At 50.4% G+C, this 22,636-nt stretch overlaps 8 protein-coding genes across 8 annotated transcripts; 5 read left to right on the plus strand and 3 right to left on the minus strand.

Moving 5' to 3' along the window:
* Window positions 1-1,234: 1,234 nt before the first annotated feature.
* CPAR01_00083 (uncharacterized protein) lies at window positions 1,235-2,187 on the minus strand (the record flags this gene model as incomplete). The annotated part of the gene is made up of 4 exons (XM_060484376.1): window positions 1,235-1,492; window positions 1,584-1,702; window positions 1,754-1,871; window positions 2,104-2,187. 4 exons carry the CDS (start codon window positions 2,185-2,187, stop codon window positions 1,235-1,237), a joined length of 579 nt encoding a protein of 192 aa, XP_060355233.1.
* A 1,743-nt stretch (window positions 2,188-3,930) lies between these two features.
* CPAR01_00084 (uncharacterized protein) lies at window positions 3,931-4,722 on the minus strand (the record flags this gene model as incomplete). Its single annotated transcript, XM_060484377.1, has 1 exon — window positions 3,931-4,722. One exon carries the CDS (start codon window positions 4,720-4,722, stop codon window positions 3,931-3,933), a length of 792 nt encoding a protein of 263 aa, XP_060355234.1.
* A 2,026-nt stretch (window positions 4,723-6,748) lies between these two features.
* On the plus strand, window positions 6,749-8,021 carry CPAR01_00085 (glucose N-acetyltransferase; the record flags this gene model as incomplete). The annotated part of the gene is made up of 3 exons (XM_060484378.1): window positions 6,749-7,277; window positions 7,347-7,939; window positions 7,998-8,021. The coding sequence occupies 3 exons, from the start codon at window positions 6,749-6,751 to the stop codon at window positions 8,019-8,021; spliced, it is 1,146 nt and encodes a 381-aa protein (XP_060355235.1).
* Window positions 8,022-8,654: 633 nt separating this feature from the next.
* CPAR01_00086 (uncharacterized protein) lies at window positions 8,655-10,224 on the plus strand (the record flags this gene model as incomplete). The annotated part of the gene is made up of 3 exons (XM_060484379.1): window positions 8,655-8,939; window positions 8,988-9,026; window positions 9,475-10,224. 3 exons carry the CDS (start codon window positions 8,655-8,657, stop codon window positions 10,222-10,224), a joined length of 1,074 nt encoding a protein of 357 aa, XP_060355236.1.
* A 771-nt stretch (window positions 10,225-10,995) lies between these two features.
* Window positions 10,996-12,295, plus strand: CPAR01_00087 (kelch domain-containing protein; the record flags this gene model as incomplete). Its single annotated transcript, XM_060484380.1, has 2 exons — window positions 10,996-11,150; window positions 11,200-12,295. The coding sequence occupies 2 exons, from the start codon at window positions 10,996-10,998 to the stop codon at window positions 12,293-12,295; spliced, it is 1,251 nt and encodes a 416-aa protein (XP_060355237.1).
* Window positions 12,296-13,109: 814 nt separating this feature from the next.
* CPAR01_00088 (uncharacterized protein) lies at window positions 13,110-13,736 on the plus strand (the record flags this gene model as incomplete). Its single annotated transcript, XM_060484381.1, has 1 exon — window positions 13,110-13,736. One exon carries the CDS (start codon window positions 13,110-13,112, stop codon window positions 13,734-13,736), a length of 627 nt encoding a protein of 208 aa, XP_060355238.1.
* Window positions 13,737-15,152: 1,416 nt separating this feature from the next.
* Window positions 15,153-20,871, plus strand: CPAR01_00089 (uncharacterized protein; the record flags this gene model as incomplete). The annotated part of the gene is made up of 6 exons (XM_060484382.1): window positions 15,153-15,229; window positions 15,292-15,901; window positions 16,001-16,169; window positions 16,250-19,551; window positions 19,605-20,225; window positions 20,311-20,871. Coding segments are annotated over 6 exons (5,340 nt in total), but the record flags the coding sequence as incomplete, so codon positions are not given.
* Window positions 20,872-21,044: 173 nt separating this feature from the next.
* CPAR01_00090 (homogentisate 1,2-dioxygenase) lies at window positions 21,045-22,562 on the minus strand (the record flags this gene model as incomplete). Its single annotated transcript, XM_060484383.1, has 2 exons — window positions 21,045-22,377; window positions 22,495-22,562. The coding sequence occupies 2 exons, from the start codon at window positions 22,560-22,562 to the stop codon at window positions 21,045-21,047; spliced, it is 1,401 nt and encodes a 466-aa protein (XP_060355240.1).
* Window positions 22,563-22,636: the final 74 nt, after the last annotated feature.

Here is a 22,636-nt window from a genome sequence, read left to right on the forward strand (position 1 = left end):
CAAGTAGTACCAGCCGATGCGGTACCGACTGATGGGTTCATGGAACATTGTAATGTTATTGGCGTTCAGTACCTCCTGAGACGAAAGGATGGAGGAGTCGGGTCTGTTGAATGGGGGGAAATGACGCCATTCATATCTAACAAGACCGATCTTATGGTGGGATGACTACCAAAGAGACCATCAGAAATGGCTTTGATTAGCAATGGTGGTTGCAATGTTGCTATCCTGGGCGTTGAGCACGCAATCTGTTGATGCGACTCAGTGTGTGTTTGGTGACCCCGCAATTTGGGCGGTGCCGGCTTGTACTCTGGTCATCACAAGGAGAATCAATAGCATCTGTGAAGGAGTTCAGCCCGATGGTTTTCGACACAGGGAGAGTCAATGAGAGCCTGAGAAATGAAATAGCTTCAGTCGAGTTGTGACGAAGAACTTGTAGGAGCAACGGAGGTTGAGTACAATTAAGTAGGTAGTGCCATATTAGCTTCGTGGACGAAGTCCGTTCATTGTGGGGCGGGCGGTTAAGTCCCCGTGCCTTTTGTCGCACGGCGCAGACCTGGAAGTCGGTCGGCACTCGGATACGCTTCCATATTGAGAAGTTGATGGTGATTTGCTGCCTGCGGTATTCCCGGCATCGTTGGGCCCCGGAATCGGATGGCTTTTCGGGGATTATTTCGGAGGTTAACCGGTATCGGCCGGCAAACTCCCGGTTTCCACCGTTTGGATCGTGCACCTCATTTTTTATCTTAAGACTTGTACGCATATCTTCTTCCGATTCTGCTACAGTAATCGAGTATGGTGGTCGATCTTCTAAATTGGTATTTGATATAACCGTAATGAACGGAGGCTGGGAATCTAGTCCCAACAGCGTGAAGGCTTTCGCACATCAGAAAGATAAATCTCTAGTCAACACCTCTGGACTTCATGTGAGGTCATTCTAACACTTAACTTGGGGCCAAGCACTGACAGTTGTTGTGGCAGCTCGGCGGACAATGACTGTTACTTAACTTTCTGAGGAGCATGAGCATTCCTTCCAAGTCTGCTAGCCAGTATGACACAGCATGAGAAAGATTTCATACCGTATCAGCTTTGAACCGTGCCGAGTACAAATATTTACCCAAGACCAGCGGCTATAAAATACGGAACAATGGGCCATGACTTAGAAATGTGATGTCAACATGAGACAGTTCATCAAGCGTGCCTGGCATAATGGAGTTTTGATGTAGTAGAGAACTGTTTAGTGAATACTCTGTTCATCACCCCACCTGTGCTCTTCAGCCCAGACAAGCAGGGCGTCATAATCATAGCACTGATGTTGGTAGCCCCATCCCAGGCTTCCAGAGAGCTCATCTGACACCTGCCACTCGATGGTGGTGTCAGCACGACATTGGATGGCTTGTCTGACAAAGTCCCAGCAATGACCAAGGTGTCCAAGGTCGATCTCAGTCGAATTGCCATCGCGCAGTAACCGAAAGAAGGCCTCCCGAGTAGCCCACTGTTGAAGTTGTCGTTTTCTCAGCATCTTTAATGGAAAGCAATTGCCTTCTTGGCAGATACTTTAATTGTAGAGGATGCTGAAAACTTACCACGCAATGGAGCTGGTGGAAGACCGATATTACTCCCTTGTACTCACTCATGGTCGCATTGAACTTTGGCATCTCAGGAACAGCCGTCTCATTCTTGATGATAACAAACCCGCGGCCGTCTGGCGTACATGTCAGATCTTTCGATTCAGAACCAGGTGTCGGGAACATACGCGGCATCAATGCATCCCAAGCCCCCTTGCTCTCATTCGTAATCGGGCCTCCATATATCGGTTCGGAGTTGAGCGTCTTCTTCATCGGTACTGTAGCACAGCTAGTATTAGAAAATGTCTGTGATTCTGGTTTTTACAATTCCTTGAAATAGCAAGAAAGGGAACTGAGCTATTTCGTTACTTTGTGGTGGAAGCCACGAGGGCCCGGAGGTTGCAACGGTGTGTGGTGCAGTTTCTGGTGCAGGTTGGCCACCTACTCGCAGCATGAGGCACACGCAAAGAGCGCCGAGAAGAAGGTTCGAAAACGCAAGTACCGTGATGATACAAGGCGCCCAAAGCCGCTGGCTTACTCTACGTGGCTGTTCACCAGTATTGGGGTCATCGTCGGACCACGCAAGCAGCCGGCCCTTTTCACGACATGTCTCAGAATCCATTACCGCTATCTATCCCATTAACGTTTTGCGATGGAAAGACAATCATCCGAGATGAGGGAAAATGAGACATTTGTATTACGGCCTCAGCGATGCGATGGAAAATGAATTTAAATAGACCGGCTTCGAGATCTTCGTGAAACGAGTCAGCAACTTCAAATGTTCGACTTTTGGCATTGCCTCATCCACCCTACGTAAAATGCATTCCCCTCGGTGCCCCACGTCCCGGTCATGCCCGCCGACTTTGCCAGGCTAGCAGGCTCCAACATACTGACTGATCGACAATCTCCGCCCCAGAATCAACCCGCTTTCAATCTCATGACTTGAAACCACGCCATGACAAGAATTTGGGCCTCATAGCTCTTGCCGTCTTTCCGGATCGACGATGAGCGGAAAGTCAAATAAATTATGAAGAAGCCTCTTTGGCTTCACCAGAAAACCCCATACCTTGCCCTTAGCACAATTCCCCAATTGATGGAATATGTCATTCTGCTTTTGCTGAAGCTGCAGAAGGAGGATCCTGAATCTGTTCTCTATGAGACTCGGTCCACCTCGCCAATGGTTCAAAGCCAGGGCAGGTTGGCACAGTTGAAGTAGTAAAGGATAAGTCTATAGGACTCATTCCCTAGCGAGGTGGTCTGGGTTTTGAGACGTCTATTTGCTCATAATTCACAAAGACCTGCACGGCGAGTTTTTGTTGGTCTCAAAGTCAAAGATCCGAAGAAACACGAAGTCAACAACCCTGTACATCCCGTCGGGTTAGAGTCATGCAGCAACCGACGGAATACTATTGCTCCGCTGAGACTGATCCTACTTTACCTACGAAAGTAATTAACTCGAGCAGAGGTCAAGGGTACGTTGAGACTTTTGGCGAGGTTATACGGAGTAAGGTAATCAGAGAGACTTTGTCTTGGTTTAGAACACACTGCCGCATCTCTAGAACACCAACCTAGTCGCATTGGGCATATATAAATGAGTACGTTGCCACCATCAACAGACTCTGCTCGCTATACATCAATCTCAACCAAAATCATCATTCGTTAGCCCATTACTGCCGCAGCGCCATCATCATGCAATTCAAATTCGTCTTAGTTGCTGCGTTCGCCGCCATTGCCGCCGCCACTCCGCTCGGTGAGCACCCGTTCTCGAGCGGCGAGCTGAATGCCCGCCAATGTTGCATTAGCAAAGTCACCGGTCAGCGTTGCTGTGGCTTCTGCCGCACTGGGAATAACTGCAGATAAACAGTATTCGTACGTATGCCTTTCTTTCCCATCGTACAACCGGTGTATGCTAACTAGTCAACTCGTAGTGAATCCGTACGAGACATCTTTTTCCAGCCATCCCCGCAGATTTATTGAGCTTCGGCATATCATCAGCCCGCTCATTGTGGGAAATCTGAAGGGGAGGCAAGGAAGTGAACGTTGTCATTGCAGACTTCTTCAATTGGCCGCCACATTAGTCAACAACATCATCAAACTCAACGCTCAAAAGAGATGTTTGTTTGCATCTGAACTATTTTCGTTTAATAAACGTTCGGGGCGCCACGGTAGACCAGAAACAGCTGCAAAGTCACAAATATATCTTACACACTATTCTTTAGATCTGATCTTCATGCATTGTATACACCACTCTTACGGTGGGTATGTGATCTGTCTGCATTTGAATAACATAACGGCAGCGGCCCATAATTAATCAAAAACTTCCGTCGGTTGTGGCTGTCCCTCAACTCCAACACGATCTGATCTGTTAAGAACTCGAAGAGTCCATCGGTAGTCTCACTTCCCCCTCAATTCCAGGGATCATGGTTGGGAGAGCCATGATGGCGACCACGGAGACCAGAATGGACGCCATCGTCCCCAAGGTGACCAAGGCCTCAGATTGAATAGAAGAATGGAGACTGATGATGAGAGGCGCGCCAACGCCGATGTTTGCGGCCATGAAAGTTATCGGAAATATGAGGAATGCGCCAATGAGATGGTACACCGTACGATCGCTCCTAGCACGCAGGTTGGCGACGGCGACACTGTAAAACATGACCTGGACGGTCTCTAGAATGCCAATAACGATGGGATATTTGAAGATGCGAAGCACATGGGGACCCCAATACTCGTACACACCACCGTTGATAACGACTATCTCGAAGAGACATGAGCTGGCGAGCTCTATGGCGGCGTATCGAAAGAAACATCGACGTGTGATGCCGCTAGTGATTTGGCGATTGAGAAAGACAGAGACGGTGCCGTAGAGAGTCGCATAGCCGCTATAAACCCATACGGGCTGCGGTACGCCCATCGAGGTGAAAGCTGTCCACTGGCCGGGGCCGTAGAAGTAGAGCATCAGCGCATTGTCGTAGATCGGCTCAAATATACCACCGAGACCCGCGGCAAGCGCAATAGTGACATAAAACCACGTACTCTCCTTCTTCCGGAGAAAAAGTCCGTAAATGAGTAAGGAGACCCAGATAACATAGCTGGCGATAACGACAATAAGCTGCATTGGGGCCGAAACCCGAGTGTCGATGGGCGCTTCCAGCATCATCTTAGAAATTGTGGCCGGTGAGAAAAAAGAGGAGACTTGCTCTTTGATGATAGTTGGTTGAGAAGGGATATCATTTATGAGCTATGCGGGATTTATTTCAGGAAAAGACGGCTGTCGCAATTAATCAGCCCGTGGAATTAGCCCGAGTCGAATCATCCGGAACCGACATTTGCCTGTTGGAAGAGGTGTGTGAAGTGAATAGTCCGTCCGATAAGCAGCAGTGTTGAAGTGTCCTGATTAAATTGAATGACGAGAAATCGGCGAATTGAGTACGTCATATATTCTCAGTATTACTACAATTGAGCCGCTTATATGGGCCGAGGAGAAGAGGTTGCTACTCCTGCTAGAGGTGGTGGTCTTTACCCCCATAATCTAAGCCAGACTTGGCGACGACCTACTCAGGTCTGAAGCCTGGTTAAGCCATCGATGAATCTAATACCTACACTCCCCATAATACGCTAGAACATTGTCCCAGATTATGTATACTAGTTCCACTAAGAAACCAGGGAAGGGGTAGAGTCTGTGAATTGACGGGGGGTTCGATTATGAGGTGACAGTACGGTTCGCATTTCGTTATCCAAGACTTTGAGCTGGTACTATTCCGAACGTCAAATGCTGTTATGTACTCAGATATGTGCTAGCTTGTGTGCGATTGGTTCAGAGGGAAATTTTGAGACTATAAGGTTTGAATTCATTTCTTATAGAATGGGAGTTTGTTCCGGACAAAGAGCCATGTTCGACTTCCCGCCGACAATAGTTTTGATGACTTGCTACTGAACGTCTAGTCGGAAGGTCGAAGGAGATCATGCCACTTGAGAAGGAAGCCGGCCTCACGCTGAAAGAATCTGGACATTGGAGAAGAAACGATGATTACTGGGAGACCAAGCGGTGAGTTGATGGGCATTGTCGAAGCTAGAAGCTATGGCTCAGCGATTCAGAGAAACAGCTTCGCAAAACAAAAACCAGCAGGGGATCTCAGAACCTAAGACGTAGACAAAGAATCTAGGATGCCAAGGGTGCGAGATGTAGAAGAAAAAGGGGGGGGAAATGACAGAGGTCAGCAATGAAAAATCGGCCTTGGGCATTCATAGGCAGAATTGCGGCGATTCGTCGGTTGCTCGAACAATCATCTCTACCTATCTGGCATCAAGCGGTAAAGAGTCACCCTGTGACCAGAAAAAAGCGCACACCTAATAAGCATCCATATTAACCAGTACTTTTATCACTACTTTTATAATAAATAAATGTATCAAAAATACTCTAGATCAAATAAAAGGCTTGAATATTTTTCTATGGTTTTATTTTAGTTATGAAAAAGAGGTTGTATAGAAGAGGTAGTAGAAATATGGGAGGAGGATCGGATCGAGGTAGTGCTTGGTCTAAAGTGTGCGCTTTAGTTTGGTCACAGGGTGACAGTGCATTTTCCACGCTTGTTTTAGTTTCAGGAGATTTTCTATCTATATTCAAGAGGACATGAGCTGCTAATAGGGACTGAATCGAGGAGTCGGCAGTTGGGATTTCTTCTACGTCTTCGCAGCTGAGAATTCTGCCCAGACTGTGGATCAACCGGGCTTCAGCTTCGTTCGGTCAAAGCATGTATTCCCAACAACCATGACATTTGAGAATTCACAGTTCTCTCTAGATATTCTGGACTACTAGATCCATTCATTCTTGATTTTCTCTATTTCTTTCTTTCTTCCATTCTAGACATCCTCACTTTTTCGAGAGATCTGGCTGCAAGAAAGTGCGCCCACCGGCAAGAAGCCTTTTGGTAAGTAGTTTGCGTTTGAAGCTAAGCGCCTGTTGGAAGTGCGAATCCACTCTTGTTATTACACGACAGGGTTCACAACGGCACCGTAAGCTTGTCTAGCAATCTCCTGGGCGTCCTAGGCCAAAGTTAGATCGATCGTATCCACAAAGATCCGTCTTATAGAGTTAGGTGGCATAACCTGACAGCTATGAAAAAACATTTTGTGCCTGGCCGCTCTGCTCGCCCACTTCCCTCCTCGCTACATCTACTTTCTCAATGGCTGTCCAAAGTCTCTTTCCATCATGGCACCGCAACAAGGGCCTAGACTACGATGCGGTTGAAAGCGATCCGTCCTCCCGTACAGAACGGCCAAGTCTTTCCGAGGTTATAGCCTCGAAGCGCTTTCGCTGGCTGGTGGGGACAGTCATTGGAGCGCTCTTGGTGGTCTTTGTTCTCGACAACTCTGTTCAGGTTTCGAAATTCCGACACCCGACCTCGTCATCATCCCAGGCGGCGTTGAGCCAAGTCGAGGGCGCGAAGAGCCATACAGACGTAGACTGGTCCCGGTTCGCCTATGTGCAGTATGCCACCAACACACCATATCTCTGCAATTCGGTTATGGTGTTTGAGAGGTTACAGCACTTGCAAAGCAAAGCTGATCGCATCTTGCTGTACCCTTCCGAGATGCTAGATCCCCTGGCGACAACTGGAAATACCGAAGATGCTTCCCTGCTCATTCATGCGAGGGATACCTATGGTGTAAAACTAATTCCCATCACTGTTCAACATAGGAAAGGCTCAGATCGTGAGTTGAGTCTCTTAGTAGCGCCCCACTGGTTGGGTCTATGATGCACTAATTGGTCAACTACAATAGCTACTTGGGCCGAATCTTTCACCAAGCTCCTAGCCTTCAATCAAACCCAGTATAACCGAGTCCTTTCTATTGACTCTGATTCCACACTGCTACAGAATATCGATGAGCTATTCCTATCGCCGCCCGCTACGGTCGCCGTCCCGCGGGCCTACTGGCTCTACCCTGAGAAGAAGATAGTTGCTTCACACATTATGCTCGTGCAGCCCAGCGTTGCTGAGTTTTCCCGGATAGTGGAAAAGGTGGATCATGCCGGAAAAGAAGAGTATGACATGGAAATCATCAACGACCTGTACAAAGACAGCGCCATGATTCTCCCTCACCGACCGTATGCGCTGTTGACTCGCTCCTTTGGCGGCGATCATCAAGACTACTATCTCGGAAACGGCAACGAAGTTTGGGATGCGGTAACTGTCTACAATGAAGCTAAATATCTTCACTTCTCTGACTGGCCTATGCACAAACCCTGGTTGAAATCCTCCGATAGTCTGATCAAGGAGAGGCAACCCGACTGCGTGGTCAAAGATGGGAATGAGGATTGTACTGCACGAGAGCTATGGCTTAGCTTCTACACGGACTTCAGAGCTCGTAGATCTGTGAGTACACCCGACTTCATTCAACTACTGCGACGTGATTTTTCTGACTTGCCTAAAGTCAGTTTGCGGTATCAACACCTGATCCAATCTGTCAAGCATTGGGAACTTGAACGAGTCTTGAGTTGAAGAACGACGAATACCCAGCACAAAATATGCCGTAAAATCGACAGCTAGATTTTGAATATTCTTTCCACGCATGGAGCGTGGTGATCGAATAAAAGCCACAACTTGGCCTGAACGTGACTGTCCCTAGAGGAGAACAGGCTTCCGTGTTACCTCTGTTATGTAGGAAGGGTGTTCTAGGTTTCAGAGATGAGAATTCGTGACATCAAAAGAGCTATCGTCAAGGCCGTAGGCATCTGTCTTATCGAAGGCGCACTAACAACAGTTAATTCTCCCTTGAAATCAATTGCTAGCCTCAAGATATTTATCCCCGACGCTAGGCTGCGGCTGACCTGGTGCGTGATGTACATTACTACACATACATCGATATGCAGGAGACTAATGTTACTCGACCGTCAAATCTTAATGGTGTGGCGTTGAGCCAACGATTGTGGCGGTAGGCTGGAAGTAGGAACATGGAAGGGTAATTCAGAATTGACAACATGTAGTAAAAGGGTTTTCCAAGTCGGATATCATACAAATCGGCTCTTCCACAAGCGAAATTCTTGAGTAGTATCCAAAGAACACAACCATACGTCGGTTCCTTCTTCAAATGATGAGACTTCCGAGCGTCGCAGGTGCAGTACTTCTACTGCTACTGAGGGCGGTTCCAATCGTGTATGTGCAGTCAGCATCGTCTTGCACCGCAGTTCCTGCCGTTGCCTCATGCGTATCCTCAATCACATCACTCATCAGCCGCACAGCATCCGTGTCGAAATTTTGTTCTTCGGTCTTGGAATGCCCGCTACCGACAACCACGACTCTAGTTGGCACCGTCTCAACGACAACAACCAAAACGCAAACGTCTACTTACACTCTTGAAGAAATAGTAGGTAGCGTAAACTATACGTTAGGTATCTAACTGACGTATGATCGTCATTGATAGGGCACTGAAACAACTACGACATCCACGTTCTCTTACACGGTATGCACTGTCATGTTCCACGTTGCTCCGTCAAGAACCTCAAGAACCTAACACGATTTCCGTTGTTACAGGAGTCAACCTATAGTTACATAGCAACTGAGACCGTGAGGCCAACATGGATAGTCGAGTAGACCATATGGATGACAATGAGGTGTGTGCTTTTGACTGACTATTGTAGGCGATTCGAAGTCACTACAGCAAAGCCGAAGAAACGGCGAAAAGCCATCAATCACCTTGAAGACAGAGCAGTTACTTCACAGTGCCCGCCTGCGGTTCAGAAGAGCGCCTGCTCGTGTCTTTACATATGTCCAGGGCCAATCACCAAGGATAGTCGCAAAACCATTAAGAGTGTTGAGACTGAGATCTCATGGGTCGTAGGTTTCTTATGCCGGCAGTCCTCCCTGAGGCCTGTTGACAAGACCAGCGTTGACGAGAGTCTGATCACTAGGTAACAACTTCGTTCGTTACGTACACCAATGTCGAATACTATCCGATTATCACAACCGAAGTGTCATTTCTGACTAGCACTGTCACAGTAAGTCGCGAATCGCAGAGTCCCCGGCATTGTTGCCTTATGATCGTTTCTGACATTGACTTCGGGATATTCCAGCAAGCGGAAATTGCGACCCAAACACGAAAGATCAAATGCACCCCTTCAGCCAGCGACCCTTCTTTCTACCTCCTAGCAACCGTTGCGCCGGTCCCAACACCGGTACCAGTGTACAACAGCAAATACGTGCTCGCGAACCCGCAGTTCGAATTGTTCACAGAGAACGGCGTATTGTTCGAGCCGCAGTATACTCCGGACAAGGGCACCGCCAGCATCTTCATCCTCGATAGCAAAGGCCGCATCGTCACGCAAACATCCTACGGCGATCACTTCTTCGCCAGCGATGACTATAATGACTTCGAGCTGATGCACATCCTGCCCCGTGGATGGATCCAGGCGCGCAGAGGTCATAATGGCGAGGACGCCGGATTCGACTATGTCTATTGCACGATGCAGCGTCCGTCGGGGCGATATGTTGGTGGATTCAAGGAGTTGGCATGCACGCAGGGGTACTTCCATGCGACGGTCTTGCAGTATTGTCCGTTATATGACGAGTATTTCCACACAGGAACGGTGCTTGGGGCGGAGTACAGTGCTACAACTCCTGATTGTCTGCTGGTGACATATCTGGTGGTTCCCGTCTGCTGAGAACAATTGGGTGCTTCGGCATTGATTTCGTGGGGCGGGTTGAAAGGCCCGGAATTACGGGTCCGGTTACCAAAGCCGCCAGGCTCCACTTCGCCGAAGTGGCCTTCGGGAGCCGGCGCCGGGAAGCTGAGGTGTCATGCGTCTCGCTTGAGAGCTGCTTCCGCCAGGATTCATGTATGCATTGTTTCGTACGCCATTAAACTCATTCCATCGGACTCATCCATCAGTTTGCGAACTCCTTCTCATTTGAATGAAGGTCGTCTGGCTCCTGCCAGTTGGGCAACTGACTCGCAGGAATAGGACGCGTCGGGCCGGAGCGGGAAAGTCCTCCATGTTCGTCCTTTCTCCATGCCTGAGACATTCTGTTCGTCCCTGCATCAATTTCGTGTTGATTCTATATGTCGGTCAATTTCGAGAGCCCAATTTAAAAACGGAAGGTACGATCAGACGCGAACACGTGACGTCATACCGTACGCAGAAGGCAGGGACCCCAAGTAAGGTAGCTACGTCATTCAACGTTCCCCAGTTGTTCCTGACAATCACCTCGCAGTGGATATTGCTGCAGCACCACCAATCCAGCCTCAACTGTCAGATTTGTTGAGCGCGGCACTTCATGATACCTTCTCCCTCATACAACACACCTCAACATACCACTTGCGAGACCATATTATAGGAAACAAGCTACCAAGCTATTGCTGCTCATTTCCTGCCCCCGATTACCTTAAAACCAACGTCTCTATCTCCCGACGCCAAGCAAACACCACAATCACCATGGCAGAAATCGCGGCAGGCGCTGTCGTAGCCGAGCAGGTCGTTTCCACCGGCATCGAGGCTGGAGCGGCCGTCGCCGTGGCACGCCCAACCCAGCCTTTGAAGGTGTCACTGTCCCAGGTCGCCACCACCCAGTCCCCCGCTTTCGACACGTCGTAAGTCAGATCCCTTTTTTCCAGGGGTTTGACTCTAACATCTGAACAGCGCTCTTGCACGCTCCCATCACTCAGTCACTGTCGTCAATCACAAGGCATGCATCTTCGGTGGCGAGACAGCAAAGGGCGAGCTGGCTTCTACCGACTTTCATGTCCTCTCTTTACCGGCCATGACCAAGGGTGAGCCAGTTGCAGCCTATGCCTGCTACCCAGCATTCGCGATGCAGGACGCAGAGACTGGCAAGACCTACGTCCCTTCCCCGCGTTCAAGACATGCGGCGGCAGCCCGCGGCCAATTCGTGATCGTCAATGGCGGTGCTGATGCTAGCGGAAAGCCCATCGACGAGACATGTCTCTGGCTATGGGACTCTGAGAGCTTGAAGTGGACCAAGATCCAAGGAGCAAGCCAGATTGGCAAGACCATCACCCCGAGATTCGACCACCACGTCTTTGTCGAGCAGACCCAGGACTTCCTGGTTCTTCACGGAGGACGGACTGCACCAGGACAGGAGGCATCTACCGAGACGTGGATGTACAACTTTGACACTCTCGCCTGGACAGCGTTGCCGCCTTCTCCTCAGCCTCCTCTCGCGGCCGCGTTCGTGGATAATGTTCTTTATACCATCGGGGCTGACTCTAACATGAGCGGTGCTATCCACTACATGGACCTCAAGTCAAACGCCGAGGACCGCGAGAAGCCCGACGCTCTTCAATGGAAGACCATCAACTTCCCTACCAACCCACTCACTCCGGGTCCCCGCCCACGCGAAGGCGGCGCACTCGTGCCAGTAGACACTGGTCTTGGCAGACACTACCTCGTCTATATGTTTGGCACGAACAGCACTTCAGCCGAAAAGGACTTCTACACTGATATTTGGGCCCTTCAACTTCCTACTCACGGCTTCAGTGCGGCCGCTGTGAAGGATGCGATCCGTGACAAGCTGCCTCGTGTTGATTCTGGCGAGTTCAGCTGGGCAGAGGTGGAGCTCATTCCGACAGAGGAAGTCAAGACGGAGGGAAAGGCGCACCCCGGACCACGTGGATACTTTGGCGCAGACGCAGCGGATGGAAAGAGTCTCGTCTTCTGGGGCGGCGTCAGTGCGCTGGGCAAGGAGGGCGATGGATGGCTGCTTCAGGTCCAGTGAGCAGTGCCTGATTAATAAATGTGTGGAGGACATAGGAAACAAGATTCCCCAAAAGTGTATTACCGCCTTAGTCAGGACGACGAAAAGAAACAAAACACCTTCATGTTAGGCAGGCTCCTATATACGCGACCACTTTGATACCGAGGGACACGCCTGTAAGGACTATGGTCAGCCGGCCTTGTCAAGTCAACCAAACTCTCATTTTTGCGTGGCTTTGCAAGTTTCTCTCAAGACTACAACAAACCTTGCCGGCAAAGGTGGTATTCTGGACAAGGGCCTATTCTGCTGCTTCATGGAAGTTGTGCCCTTAAGGGGCCAGTCTGCTGGTTTAGTAGTCCTTCGTGTCGCCAGTTGTCCCTACGTATGCCAAAGTTCCCCTTCTTCTCTCTTTGATCGCTAGTGATGGGCTTCCTCTAGTCTTTGAGATCTCTGTTGGAATCGCTACTCTATCCAAGAAAGGCCGCTCTGCAAGCATAACAGGCTGAGATAGAAGAGGAAGGGGCGCACTTGCCGTCAAGTCATCATGAATATTGCATTGTGTACACGAAGTGGTATCCTACCGGGGGGGAGGGGCTATTACCTAATTAAGCAATATCTAGCAAGCAGGAAGGACGGCCTCTGCCATGCGCACCTCCCCTCCCCCATGGGAAGGTAGGGCCCGAGTTCCGACCCTTTCTGCCTCTTTCTTTAATCTTCGACGCTTGACTTCGCACCTTTCATCTACATCAACTCGATACATCTGTCTCAAATCAACACAATCCAAGAATTGCAGTCCAACGAAACCACTACAATAGACTCGCTCTTCTCCATCACTATGGGCGCCATCTTAAGCTGCCAGCCGCGCAAGATCACCACAAAGATCACTCTCGAAAATGGTGATTACATGGTGTACACTTACTCCTCCAATCCAGAAAACATGGATCCTTCGAAGAATGATTGGGAGGCTGCACTTTTGATCAAAACAAAAGATATCAAGCAAGTGTTAAAACAAGGTATCATCATTTCGGAAGACGATATTCAACTGCAATCCGGCGGTATCACGCCCCGAAAGCGCCCCGAACTTCTTCAAGGCAGAGGCTGGGTCCACACCCGTCAGTACATCTTGTCTGGCAACTCGTGTGGCGGATGGGCGGCGCGTATTGAGGTCGGGGCGCGCGATCTCGCTCCGCTTGCGAGCTTTCGCATCACGAATCTTGTTTGCCATGCGAACCATGGCTGGCCTATGGAGGAAGGACTATTGGTGTGTTTAAGCAAGGCTCTCGATGAGGCAAATTTAGTTACGTGGGATACGTATCATGGGTCTAGCCCATGGTGGCCTATGCTGGTCACTATTGTCCCACGGAGGACAGATGTATCGGCGTCGGGAGATAACGTGAAGGGCGATGCTGATGGGGTCGAGGAGCCAGTGCCTACGTCCAGTGGCAAGACGAAGAAGGGATAGACGCACGTGGAACTTTGCGAGGACTTGAAGAGCTAGATCACGGAAGTGTTGCATGATTACGATGATGTCGAGATGGGGTAGGGAGGCCTCTCTCCAGTCCGAGCACTCGCGTTGGGCTCCAAGATGGTGACGATGAATCAAGTACGGACTTGCATCACGGATTCATGATTGCGGTACTGTTCGTAGATACAAACAATTCGAACCAGAAGCTCTCTACAGGACAATTCGAGAGGGGAGTGAGGCTAATTCAATAATACACTATCAAATTCCGCCTGGAAAGCGGAGATCTCTGCAATTGAAGGTGCTAAGTAAGGCCCACCAACACGGCCACGGCTTTCATGGCCTTTGCGAGAGAACATATTCCTAGCCCAGCATATGCGTTGGCACCACTCTTAGCTTATGTACCTGGATATGCTTGCTTAAATTGGCAACTCAGATGGAACCGTAGGAACACATATCCCGCAGCAGAAGACTGCACGGGTTTATCTGGACGTTGCAATTGCCTCAACTGGGCGGCTATGGCGCCCCGCACTGCAAAGGTTTGATTTGATGGTGTTGTTCTGCGGCATGCGTCCCCCGCTCAGCCCCGCCTAGCTGGCGTCGGGTAGGTCGAGGCGTTCTGAGACATGGAGTTCAGCAACCCCTTACTGGCACAGCTTGTCTAGTCAGCGACTTTCTCGGTGTCGAGGGAACAAATGAGGGATGTGAACGCAGAAGTAGGAAGAGGCAGAGTTGAGGTGGCGCTACCACACCGTACAGCGCAACAACGTTGCCCGTTGTGCCTGCTAAGTCAAGTTCAGCCCACATGCGCGGCAGCCACAAATGGTATGAGCGACCTTTCCCCGTTCCAGTACCTACTAAATGCCGATCAACTGAAAAAGGGGACATCAGGCAGGAGTAAAAGACGTCTTGTAGCCATGCAGCGCGCTCCGCCTATTGGGCTGTCTTCTCTCCAAGACTACGATGCATAGCCCACATGACGACATGAAGCATCCGACTTTATACACTTTGGCCCCAGAGGCTTGCCTTGGAAGGCGGCCTCTGACCATGCGGAGCGGTACTCGAAGTGGAGAGTCTGAAGGTTCCTCTCTCTCTCTCTCTCTCTCTCTCTCTTTTTTCTTGACTTCCTTTCCTTCATTACCCCTGGTGTGCCAACGAAGTCTAGAGGGATCTTCAATATCATGTTCGAGCTTCTCTTCGTAAGGAGAAACACGCGATTCCAAAAGGAATTGGAAACGGGCCAAAACTGCTCTTTTTTGTGTCTCGTTTGACACCATTTTCGATCGTTCCCACCCCGTCTGCGAGCTTTCTGCGCCAGAGGCCTTAGACACGCCTCGAACTCATGGTGAGTCTCAAAAGTTTCTCCTCCACACAATCGTCTATGCGTAAGCACGAGGACTGAAAGTTTTCGTCTAGTCTCTGCTTCAGACCTATCCCGACTTGAATAGTTCTCCTGATCTGCGAATTGTGTCTCCGGTAGTGGAGAAGGTAGAGTGAGTATCTCTGTCATCATGAAGTGACTGGATGTAAGAAAGTGTTCCTGATCCGCTTCTAGCATTATCGTCGTTCCTGGACAATATTCAGCCCGAAAGTCGTTGACTGGTTTGGGCAACCGGGACCACCTTACCAAAGCCTTCGTCGATGACCTTCTACCTTCAGACTTCCCGCATTCGAGAATACTCTTCTTCGACTATAATCCTCATTCGGCTTTTCGGTCTGGTTTCACAGAGAGCAGACTGCAAGTTGTTACCTTACATCTCCTACAACATGCTGTCAAGCTGAGGAAGAGAGACCCTCTGCGGCCTATCATCTTTATCGCACACGGTGTGGGTGGAATACTTGTCAAGAATGCCTTGCTGCGCGCAGCGTTAGATTCGAGGTTTAAGACGATTAGAAGGGCTACGAAAGGGATCGCCTTCTTTGGGACACCTCACAGGGCAAGATCGCTCGACGCAAGCTTAGAAACCCTCGTATCGGACTTCGCGTCACAGCTATGGATTTCGGACTCCTGCCAGCCCAAAACTTCCCGTAAAGCCCCCTACTTCGTGAGAACATCATCATCTTTCTCGGCGCTCCTCTCCGCCGAGAGATTCCACGATGAATGGCTCTCTAGATACTCCCGCCGGCTCAGGTTTCTCTCGTTTTATGGAAAAATACCATCTTTGGTAAGTTCAACTCTTTTTGTAGTCACTTCAATTTAAAGCATAAATCAACCAAGATTCCGGGACTATCGTCGTGGCACATTAGCTAACAACTTAGGAAAGGCCGTACCCGGTCACAGTGCCACTCTCGGTCTACCCCAAGAACAAGAAGCAATAATCGCTTTGCCTTCGTCACAGCAAGACTTCTGGGCCTTTGAAGGTTCGACTGATCCAAATTATTGCATCTTCCGCAATAAGTTAGCGTGGCTTTTGGGATGGATCGCGCAGTCAGGTAAGTGAAGCATCATTGGCTTGTAAGCTATGATTGGTTATTTGATCACAGTGAGGACCTCCAGCTCATACGATCGCCAGATCCTATCCGATACAGTCTCGAGTTTCAAGACCTCAAATGGCTTCGACAATTGTACCCCTCCGGTCTCAAATCAAGAGAAAATCTCATTCAAGATCCAGTCGAGGGCACCTGCCAGTGGATTTGGTCGAATTCTTCTTTCAAATCCTGGCTGTTAGCCGACACAAGCGCGACAATGTGGTTGACAGGAAAGCCAGGCAGTGGCAAATCGACGTTGCTAAGATATGTTTCGAACTATCTCTGCACTGTTGCCGACGACATGCCGTATGAGCCTCTTGCGGTGGCCCGACGTTCCTTTGCTGTGGCAAATTTCTTTTGCGATTTCTCAGCCCCCCCAAAGTCCTCTGAGAGTATCTTACGCTCTCTTCTTCACCAAGTTCTTAGTGGTCAACCGTCTCTTCTTCGCTACCTCACCCCCGTAGTCAAGAGAAAACACCAATGGTCCACTGGCACGGATTTCAGTCTGGTTACAGCTTTGAGGGAAATCTCAAAGCACAGAAGTATCGTCTGCGTAATAGATGCGCTCGACGAGTGCGACGTTGTTGTACGCACCAATCTCCTTGATGCATTGGCAGACCACCTCGTCGCTCCCGCAGAGGACTCCTGGAGATCGCCCTGCGCTGTTCACGCCAATTGTGCTTGTCGTACGTCTTCTCCAAAACTAAAGATTCTCTTTTCTTCTCGGCCATTTCTCTCGGTACAAGTAAGCAATCACGAGAACCACCATGTCCAGCATCTCAGCCTTTCTGCCGGGGAGGCTGCATCTAGCCTAGCAAAGGATTTCCAAGCAGTCGTCAAGTCAACGTTTCCTCTCCTCGGATCCAATGACGAAGTCGAAAGGCGTAAAGACATTGCTTCTAGAATTGTTGAGAGATCTGACGGGGTATTCCTTTGGGTCAAACTTGTCTTGAAGTCCTTGCTGGCTCTGGAAGTGCAAACCAGCGAGAATTTGTTGAGTCAATTGGAAAAGCATCCGACAAACCTGAACGACATGTACTCATCCATTCTTTCTTCAGTCAATGAGAAGAAGGCTGATGAGAAATCATACATTCTGAGATGTCTGGATTGGGTTGTATTTGCTCAAAGGCCTCTACGAGTCGAGGAACTCGCTGCGGCTGTTGCATTCGAGACGGAACGTGGCTATCAACATGATTTCCCAACCTCAGTCCACACACCAAGCTTCCTAGACCTTCGCTGCAAATTTCGCCCCAGATCGATCGGATTCTGTTTCTCTCAAGTCCCTCTCATAGAGGTGAAAGGCTCGACGGTTCATCTCATTCATCGATCAGTCAAGGACTTCATGTCGTCTACAAGTCAGACCGCTACCGGCAGCGTTCTCCTACGACAGGTTTCTCGCAGAACCGATCTTGATGTCAACACTCGCATTGCTGTAATATGTCTGGCATACTTAAGAAAGTTGAGTCGGTCAGATAGGTCATCAGACGAGGTTCCCAAACGCCATTCAATGCTTGACACTGAAGTTGCGTTTCCCTTGTATACCTATGCCGCGACGCATTGGAGCTCCCACGAGAAGGCTTCGGCTCAACACCAAGAGTACCCCGACGAGATTGTTCACAACTTATGTAGTCCGAGGTCCCTCCTATTGCAGAAGTGGTTCAGGCCTTGGTGGGAGAATCAGTCGACTGAACCTTGGGAATTGCGCAGGTTTCCGACATACCCAACAGAAGGTATCGTGCTTTCTTTTCTTGGGAAAACAAATGAGGTCGCAAGCCTTCTCCGGCATAAGTCCATGAAAGCCGATGAGTGTACCCCCAAGGGCGAAGAATGGACGCCACTCATGGCCGCATCGTGGAGCGGGCACGAGTCCGTGGTCCAGCTTCTTTTGCGGCAGCAGATCGACTTTGCTGCGCATCCTGTCCATTCTTCCCGTGCGCTAACGCACGCAATCGAGCGAGGCCATACTATCATTGCTCAGGATATCACCATGGCGTTTGCTCGGCCAACAGCAAAAGTCTCTGCATCGCTCTCAATTCTGTCTCAAGGAGCGAGCTCTCCTCTGGCGACTGCAATACGGTTCGGCCAGTCGCGGTTGGTTTCGTTGCTCTTAGCTCATGGAGCCTCTGTCAACTCCCGCTGGCAATTACCAGATGACGAATCGAAGCATACATATAGGACTATGGGTTCAAAACCTTGCAAGTGGCGTGACATGATTACACCGTTGGCACTTGCTGTGAGCCAAAATGACATGGAGATGATAGAGGTTCTCAGCTCCTCTAGCGTTAGCTTCGAAGACTACGACTACTTGAGTCTTGCCGCCAGTACTGGTGCTTTTGGAGCTGTTCAATTTTTGCTGAAACAAGGGTTGGAAGTCCACAACGACCACCAAAGGCACTCAGCACTTCTTCTGGCGGCAGATTGTGGTTACACCGAGATAGTGAAGGTTCTCTTGGATCACAATAGATCTCTCCTGCCTGTGGAAAAGTCAAAAAGTCTGATTCCTGAATCGTTCGGACACTTGAGTCAACCAGTCGCCATCAAACTATTACTTCTCCCCGCATTCACAGCCGAGGATGCATTCCTCGACGCATGCGAGGCGTGCTCCTTAGAAAACATCAAGTCTTTTCTCAACATCGGTATCTCTCCAGATGCCGGAAGAAACGGAAGCCACGCGATCCACCTTGTCTTAAATGACTCTGGGCACTGGGACAGACCTTCCCGTGAGAGCGAGAAACTTCACGCTCTTGAGACCTTGCTCGATCGAGGGGCACAAATCAGCCAGAAAGACGAGCATGGGAACACTTGTCTTCACCTTGCAGCGAAGAGAGGCGAAAATGAGATCTCTCAGGATCTCATTTCCTTCGGATGTCCCGTCAATGAAAGGAATCAACTTGGGGAGACTGCCGCGGATGTTGTCGCCCTACAAGGCAATGCTGCTTGGATTCAACAACTTCTTGTGTCTGGAGCCGACCCAGACACCGCAACCTGGAAGAACGCACTCAAGAGCGGTAGCATTGACACAGTGGGCGTCCTGCTCAGGTTTTACCGTAGGTTTTGCCATGAGGGCATCGAGCTCTCACCTATTCCCAGTGAAGTGTACCACCACTATCTCATGTGTGGAGATGTTCCCCTTTGCTACACTGCAGCCGTAGCCTATCTAAGGTCTAGGCACATAATGAACCAAAGCAGCATTAGGATCGAAGCAGATCGAAGTCTTACATGTCTGGAACTTCTTCAAAGAGGTTGGGAAGACCTCACAGAAACTACATGGGGCTGGTGGCCTTTAAGGCCACCTTTGCCCCAGCTGAACCCAGATGAAGCTTGGATTTGCTGGAAGTGCTTCAATGTGAGTAGCTCACTATCAAGTAAGCATTCTGTCGGCGCTGAATCAGAGTCTAGTGCAACGGCAAAGAGCACAGAGATAGAATACCCTCCCAGTTGGGCGTCGAGATTCTCGCTTTGGTGGATTTTCTGTCAATGCTAAGTCAAGTTGCTTCGGAAACCACAGGTCGGAATTTCTGTCCTAGCAATAATCAATGGGTCATTTCTCCGGGGACAGTCTGCAGCCTTGACTTTGGCGAAAATATACTCACGAGACCCCCAGAACATGGAGGTAACGCGCCCTTACGGAGGCCAGCTTCCGGCAGCAGAGGCCAAAGTTCGAATCGCCAACGCGGCTTAGATACACCTCTCAGCAATCCTCGTAGACGATATGTTCCCGAGCCCCCAAGATTGGCACCGGCTTTAATCACAGAGAAGACTTCGAAATCCCAGGACGCAGAGGGGAAACCTTCAGATGACGAGAAACCAAACCCCGAAGAGCAAGAACCAGGCACCCGAGTGAAGGGCCGCTTTGTCGTCATCAAAGCTGTCTCTTTTCCTCACGACCATATCGAAATTCAAGCAACGACTACCGACTTGAAATTCCTGAACGACCTGCAAACGAAGTATTGGGCTCGATGTAGCGCGTTCAAGACCTATCTTTCTATTCATCGATTCCATCACTGGGGGTTTGATAAAGTAAGCTACCAATCGGTGTCCCTTGAGCACCTCGCTTGAAACCACAGACAATCATGACACCAATACTAATTGAGAACACATCTAGTATGAACACTTCAACGGCAACTACATTTCTATCGCAAGTGGCTGTGCAAGTAGTACGGAATTGCCCGAGGCACCGCACGACTTGGACTACGACTTCAAGCGACTGGCCAACGAGTCTCCTCCAATATCGCAGCCGATATTCTACAGTCACTGCTACGATTGCAAGCCTGACTGCTCTCGAATCAAACTCTTGCACAGCTGTACAAACACCTCTACAGGAAAGTTTGACGAAGAATGCGTCCCTGAGCACAGCGATCGTATGGCCGAGCTGCTGTCACGGGTACCCAAGCGACTCCTCGAATGGCAGCCGAGAAATCTGGACCATGAGGTAGCATACGGGCTATCTTCATTTGAGCTACCGAATGCATGGGGCTTTTGTGTTTACTCCATTCTTTGTTTCTTGTTGCCAGCGGGGCTCTTTTGGATATTTTGGTTGTCAATCATGGGCCACGAAGCCGATTTACAGAATGCTAGTGTACCGGCAACACTAGCCATAGTATTATGGGTGACTCTTTATCAGAGCACGGCGGGCAAGCGATGGTGTCGGAAGATGCAATACTAGGTGTTTTTTTCTTCATTGACAATTTTTGAACTTGTTCTATTGGGTCTTCGTACTTTTAGAGCTATTCATACTGTAGATAAAGGTAGCTACGCCCCTATGATCATATGCTTCATCAGATATCAACTTGAACACACCACCCAGACCTCGTCTTTTCATCTCTTCATCTCCTTTTCTTACTTCAACAAGTGCCCGCCAGAAACAACCCCTTCAGGCTTCTTCCAATGCACCGGTACCCCGCCCCAACTCTCCTCAGCATACTGCTGCTGCACCTTCTTACACGTCCTCAACCCCCACTCCGTGACGCCCACCATGGCACAGCTCTCAAACATGAAAGCGCAGCTGCCCTCGCCCACCTTGGCAGGCTTCAGCTCGGCGTTCCTCGCGCCCTCTCCACTCTCGGCGTCCGGGCCGTGGCCAGACATGGTATTATGCAGGCTCGCGCCTCCAGGGACGAACCCACCCTTGCCGCCGCGCTTGGCGTCGTAGCCGCCCGTGATGAGGCCCATGAACTCGGACATTGTGTTGCGGTGGTAGTAGGGGGGACGGAAGGTATCTTCGGCGACGAGCCAGCGCGGGGGGAAGATGACAAAGTCAGCGATGGCGGTGCCGGGGACACCGCTGGGAGCGGAGAGAACGGTGAAGATGGAGGGGTCCGGGTGGTCGTAGGAGATTGTGCCGATCGTGTTGAAGCGGCCCAGGTCGTATTTGTACGGGTAATAGTTGCCGTGCCAGGCGACCACGTCAAAGGGCGTGTGAGGCTGCGTTGCGGAAAAGTAGTCGTTGTTGAACTTGACCGTGATGGTGTAGTTGTTCTCCCCCTCATGCGCCGTCGCGCCAAAGTCCTCGTCGAAGCAGGCGACGGGCACCTGGAAGTCGCGCGCGTTGGCGAGGCCGTTTGTGCCGATGGGCCCCAGCTCGGGGAGGGTGAAGTGGCCCTGGTAGAGCTCGAGGGCGTAGCCGCGGGCCGGGCCGGAGGGGAGGTGAACCTGGTATTTCACGCCGCGGGGGATGACGGCGATCTCGAGGGGCCGGACGAGGAGCCAGCCGTGTTCTGTGCGGATGTCGAGGGTGCCCTCTTGCGGGACGATGAGGAGGTCGCCGTCGGCCGAGTAGAATGCCGCCTTGGAGTCCATACTGCGGCCTGCGGCGTAGACGTACATGCCGATGCCTTGCTTCAGAGTCGGGTCGCCCGCGCCGGCGACGAGGCGCATGCCGGCGACAAAGTCCCATTCCTTGGACTCGTCATGGTCAAAGGGGTCCCAACGGAGCTGATTGGGGATGTATTGGAGCGCGGAGGGCAGGGCACGGGTCTCTGGAGACGGAGCTGTTGTCGGGGCGTACGGGTGGTGGGCGCAGGAGGGGAGGATGCGGTAGAGCCAGGCTTGTTTGCTGTCGTGGCGTGGTGCCGTGAAGGAGGTTCCGGAGAGCTTTTCGGCGTAGAGGCCGTGGGGGGCCTTTTGTGGGGCGTTTTGGCCGATGGGAAGGGAGTCGGGGACGGCTTCGGATCTGGGGAGGAGGAGAAGGTGGAGATGTTAGCATATTCCGGGGGAAAGATTGTGGGAGAGACAGGGATGGACGGTAAACCAAGACGGGGTAATTGGGAAAGTGAGTTTCTAAACGTACTCTAGATGTGAGTCGAAGCCGACCTGGTAGCGGTACTTCTCCTTGAAATCAAACGTTGTGACGGGCATTGCTACGGGTTTTTGTTTGAGTGTTTGAGAGGGCAAGGCTATTAAGATGGATGAAGTCGCAAGCTTTGGTGATG

The sequence above is a fragment of the Colletotrichum paranaense genome (genome assembly GCF_030867605.1).
Source record: "Colletotrichum paranaense strain IMI 384185 chromosome Unknown Scaffold_1.1, whole genome shotgun sequence".
Taxonomy (NCBI): Eukaryota; Fungi; Ascomycota; class Sordariomycetes; order Glomerellales; family Glomerellaceae; genus Colletotrichum; species Colletotrichum paranaense.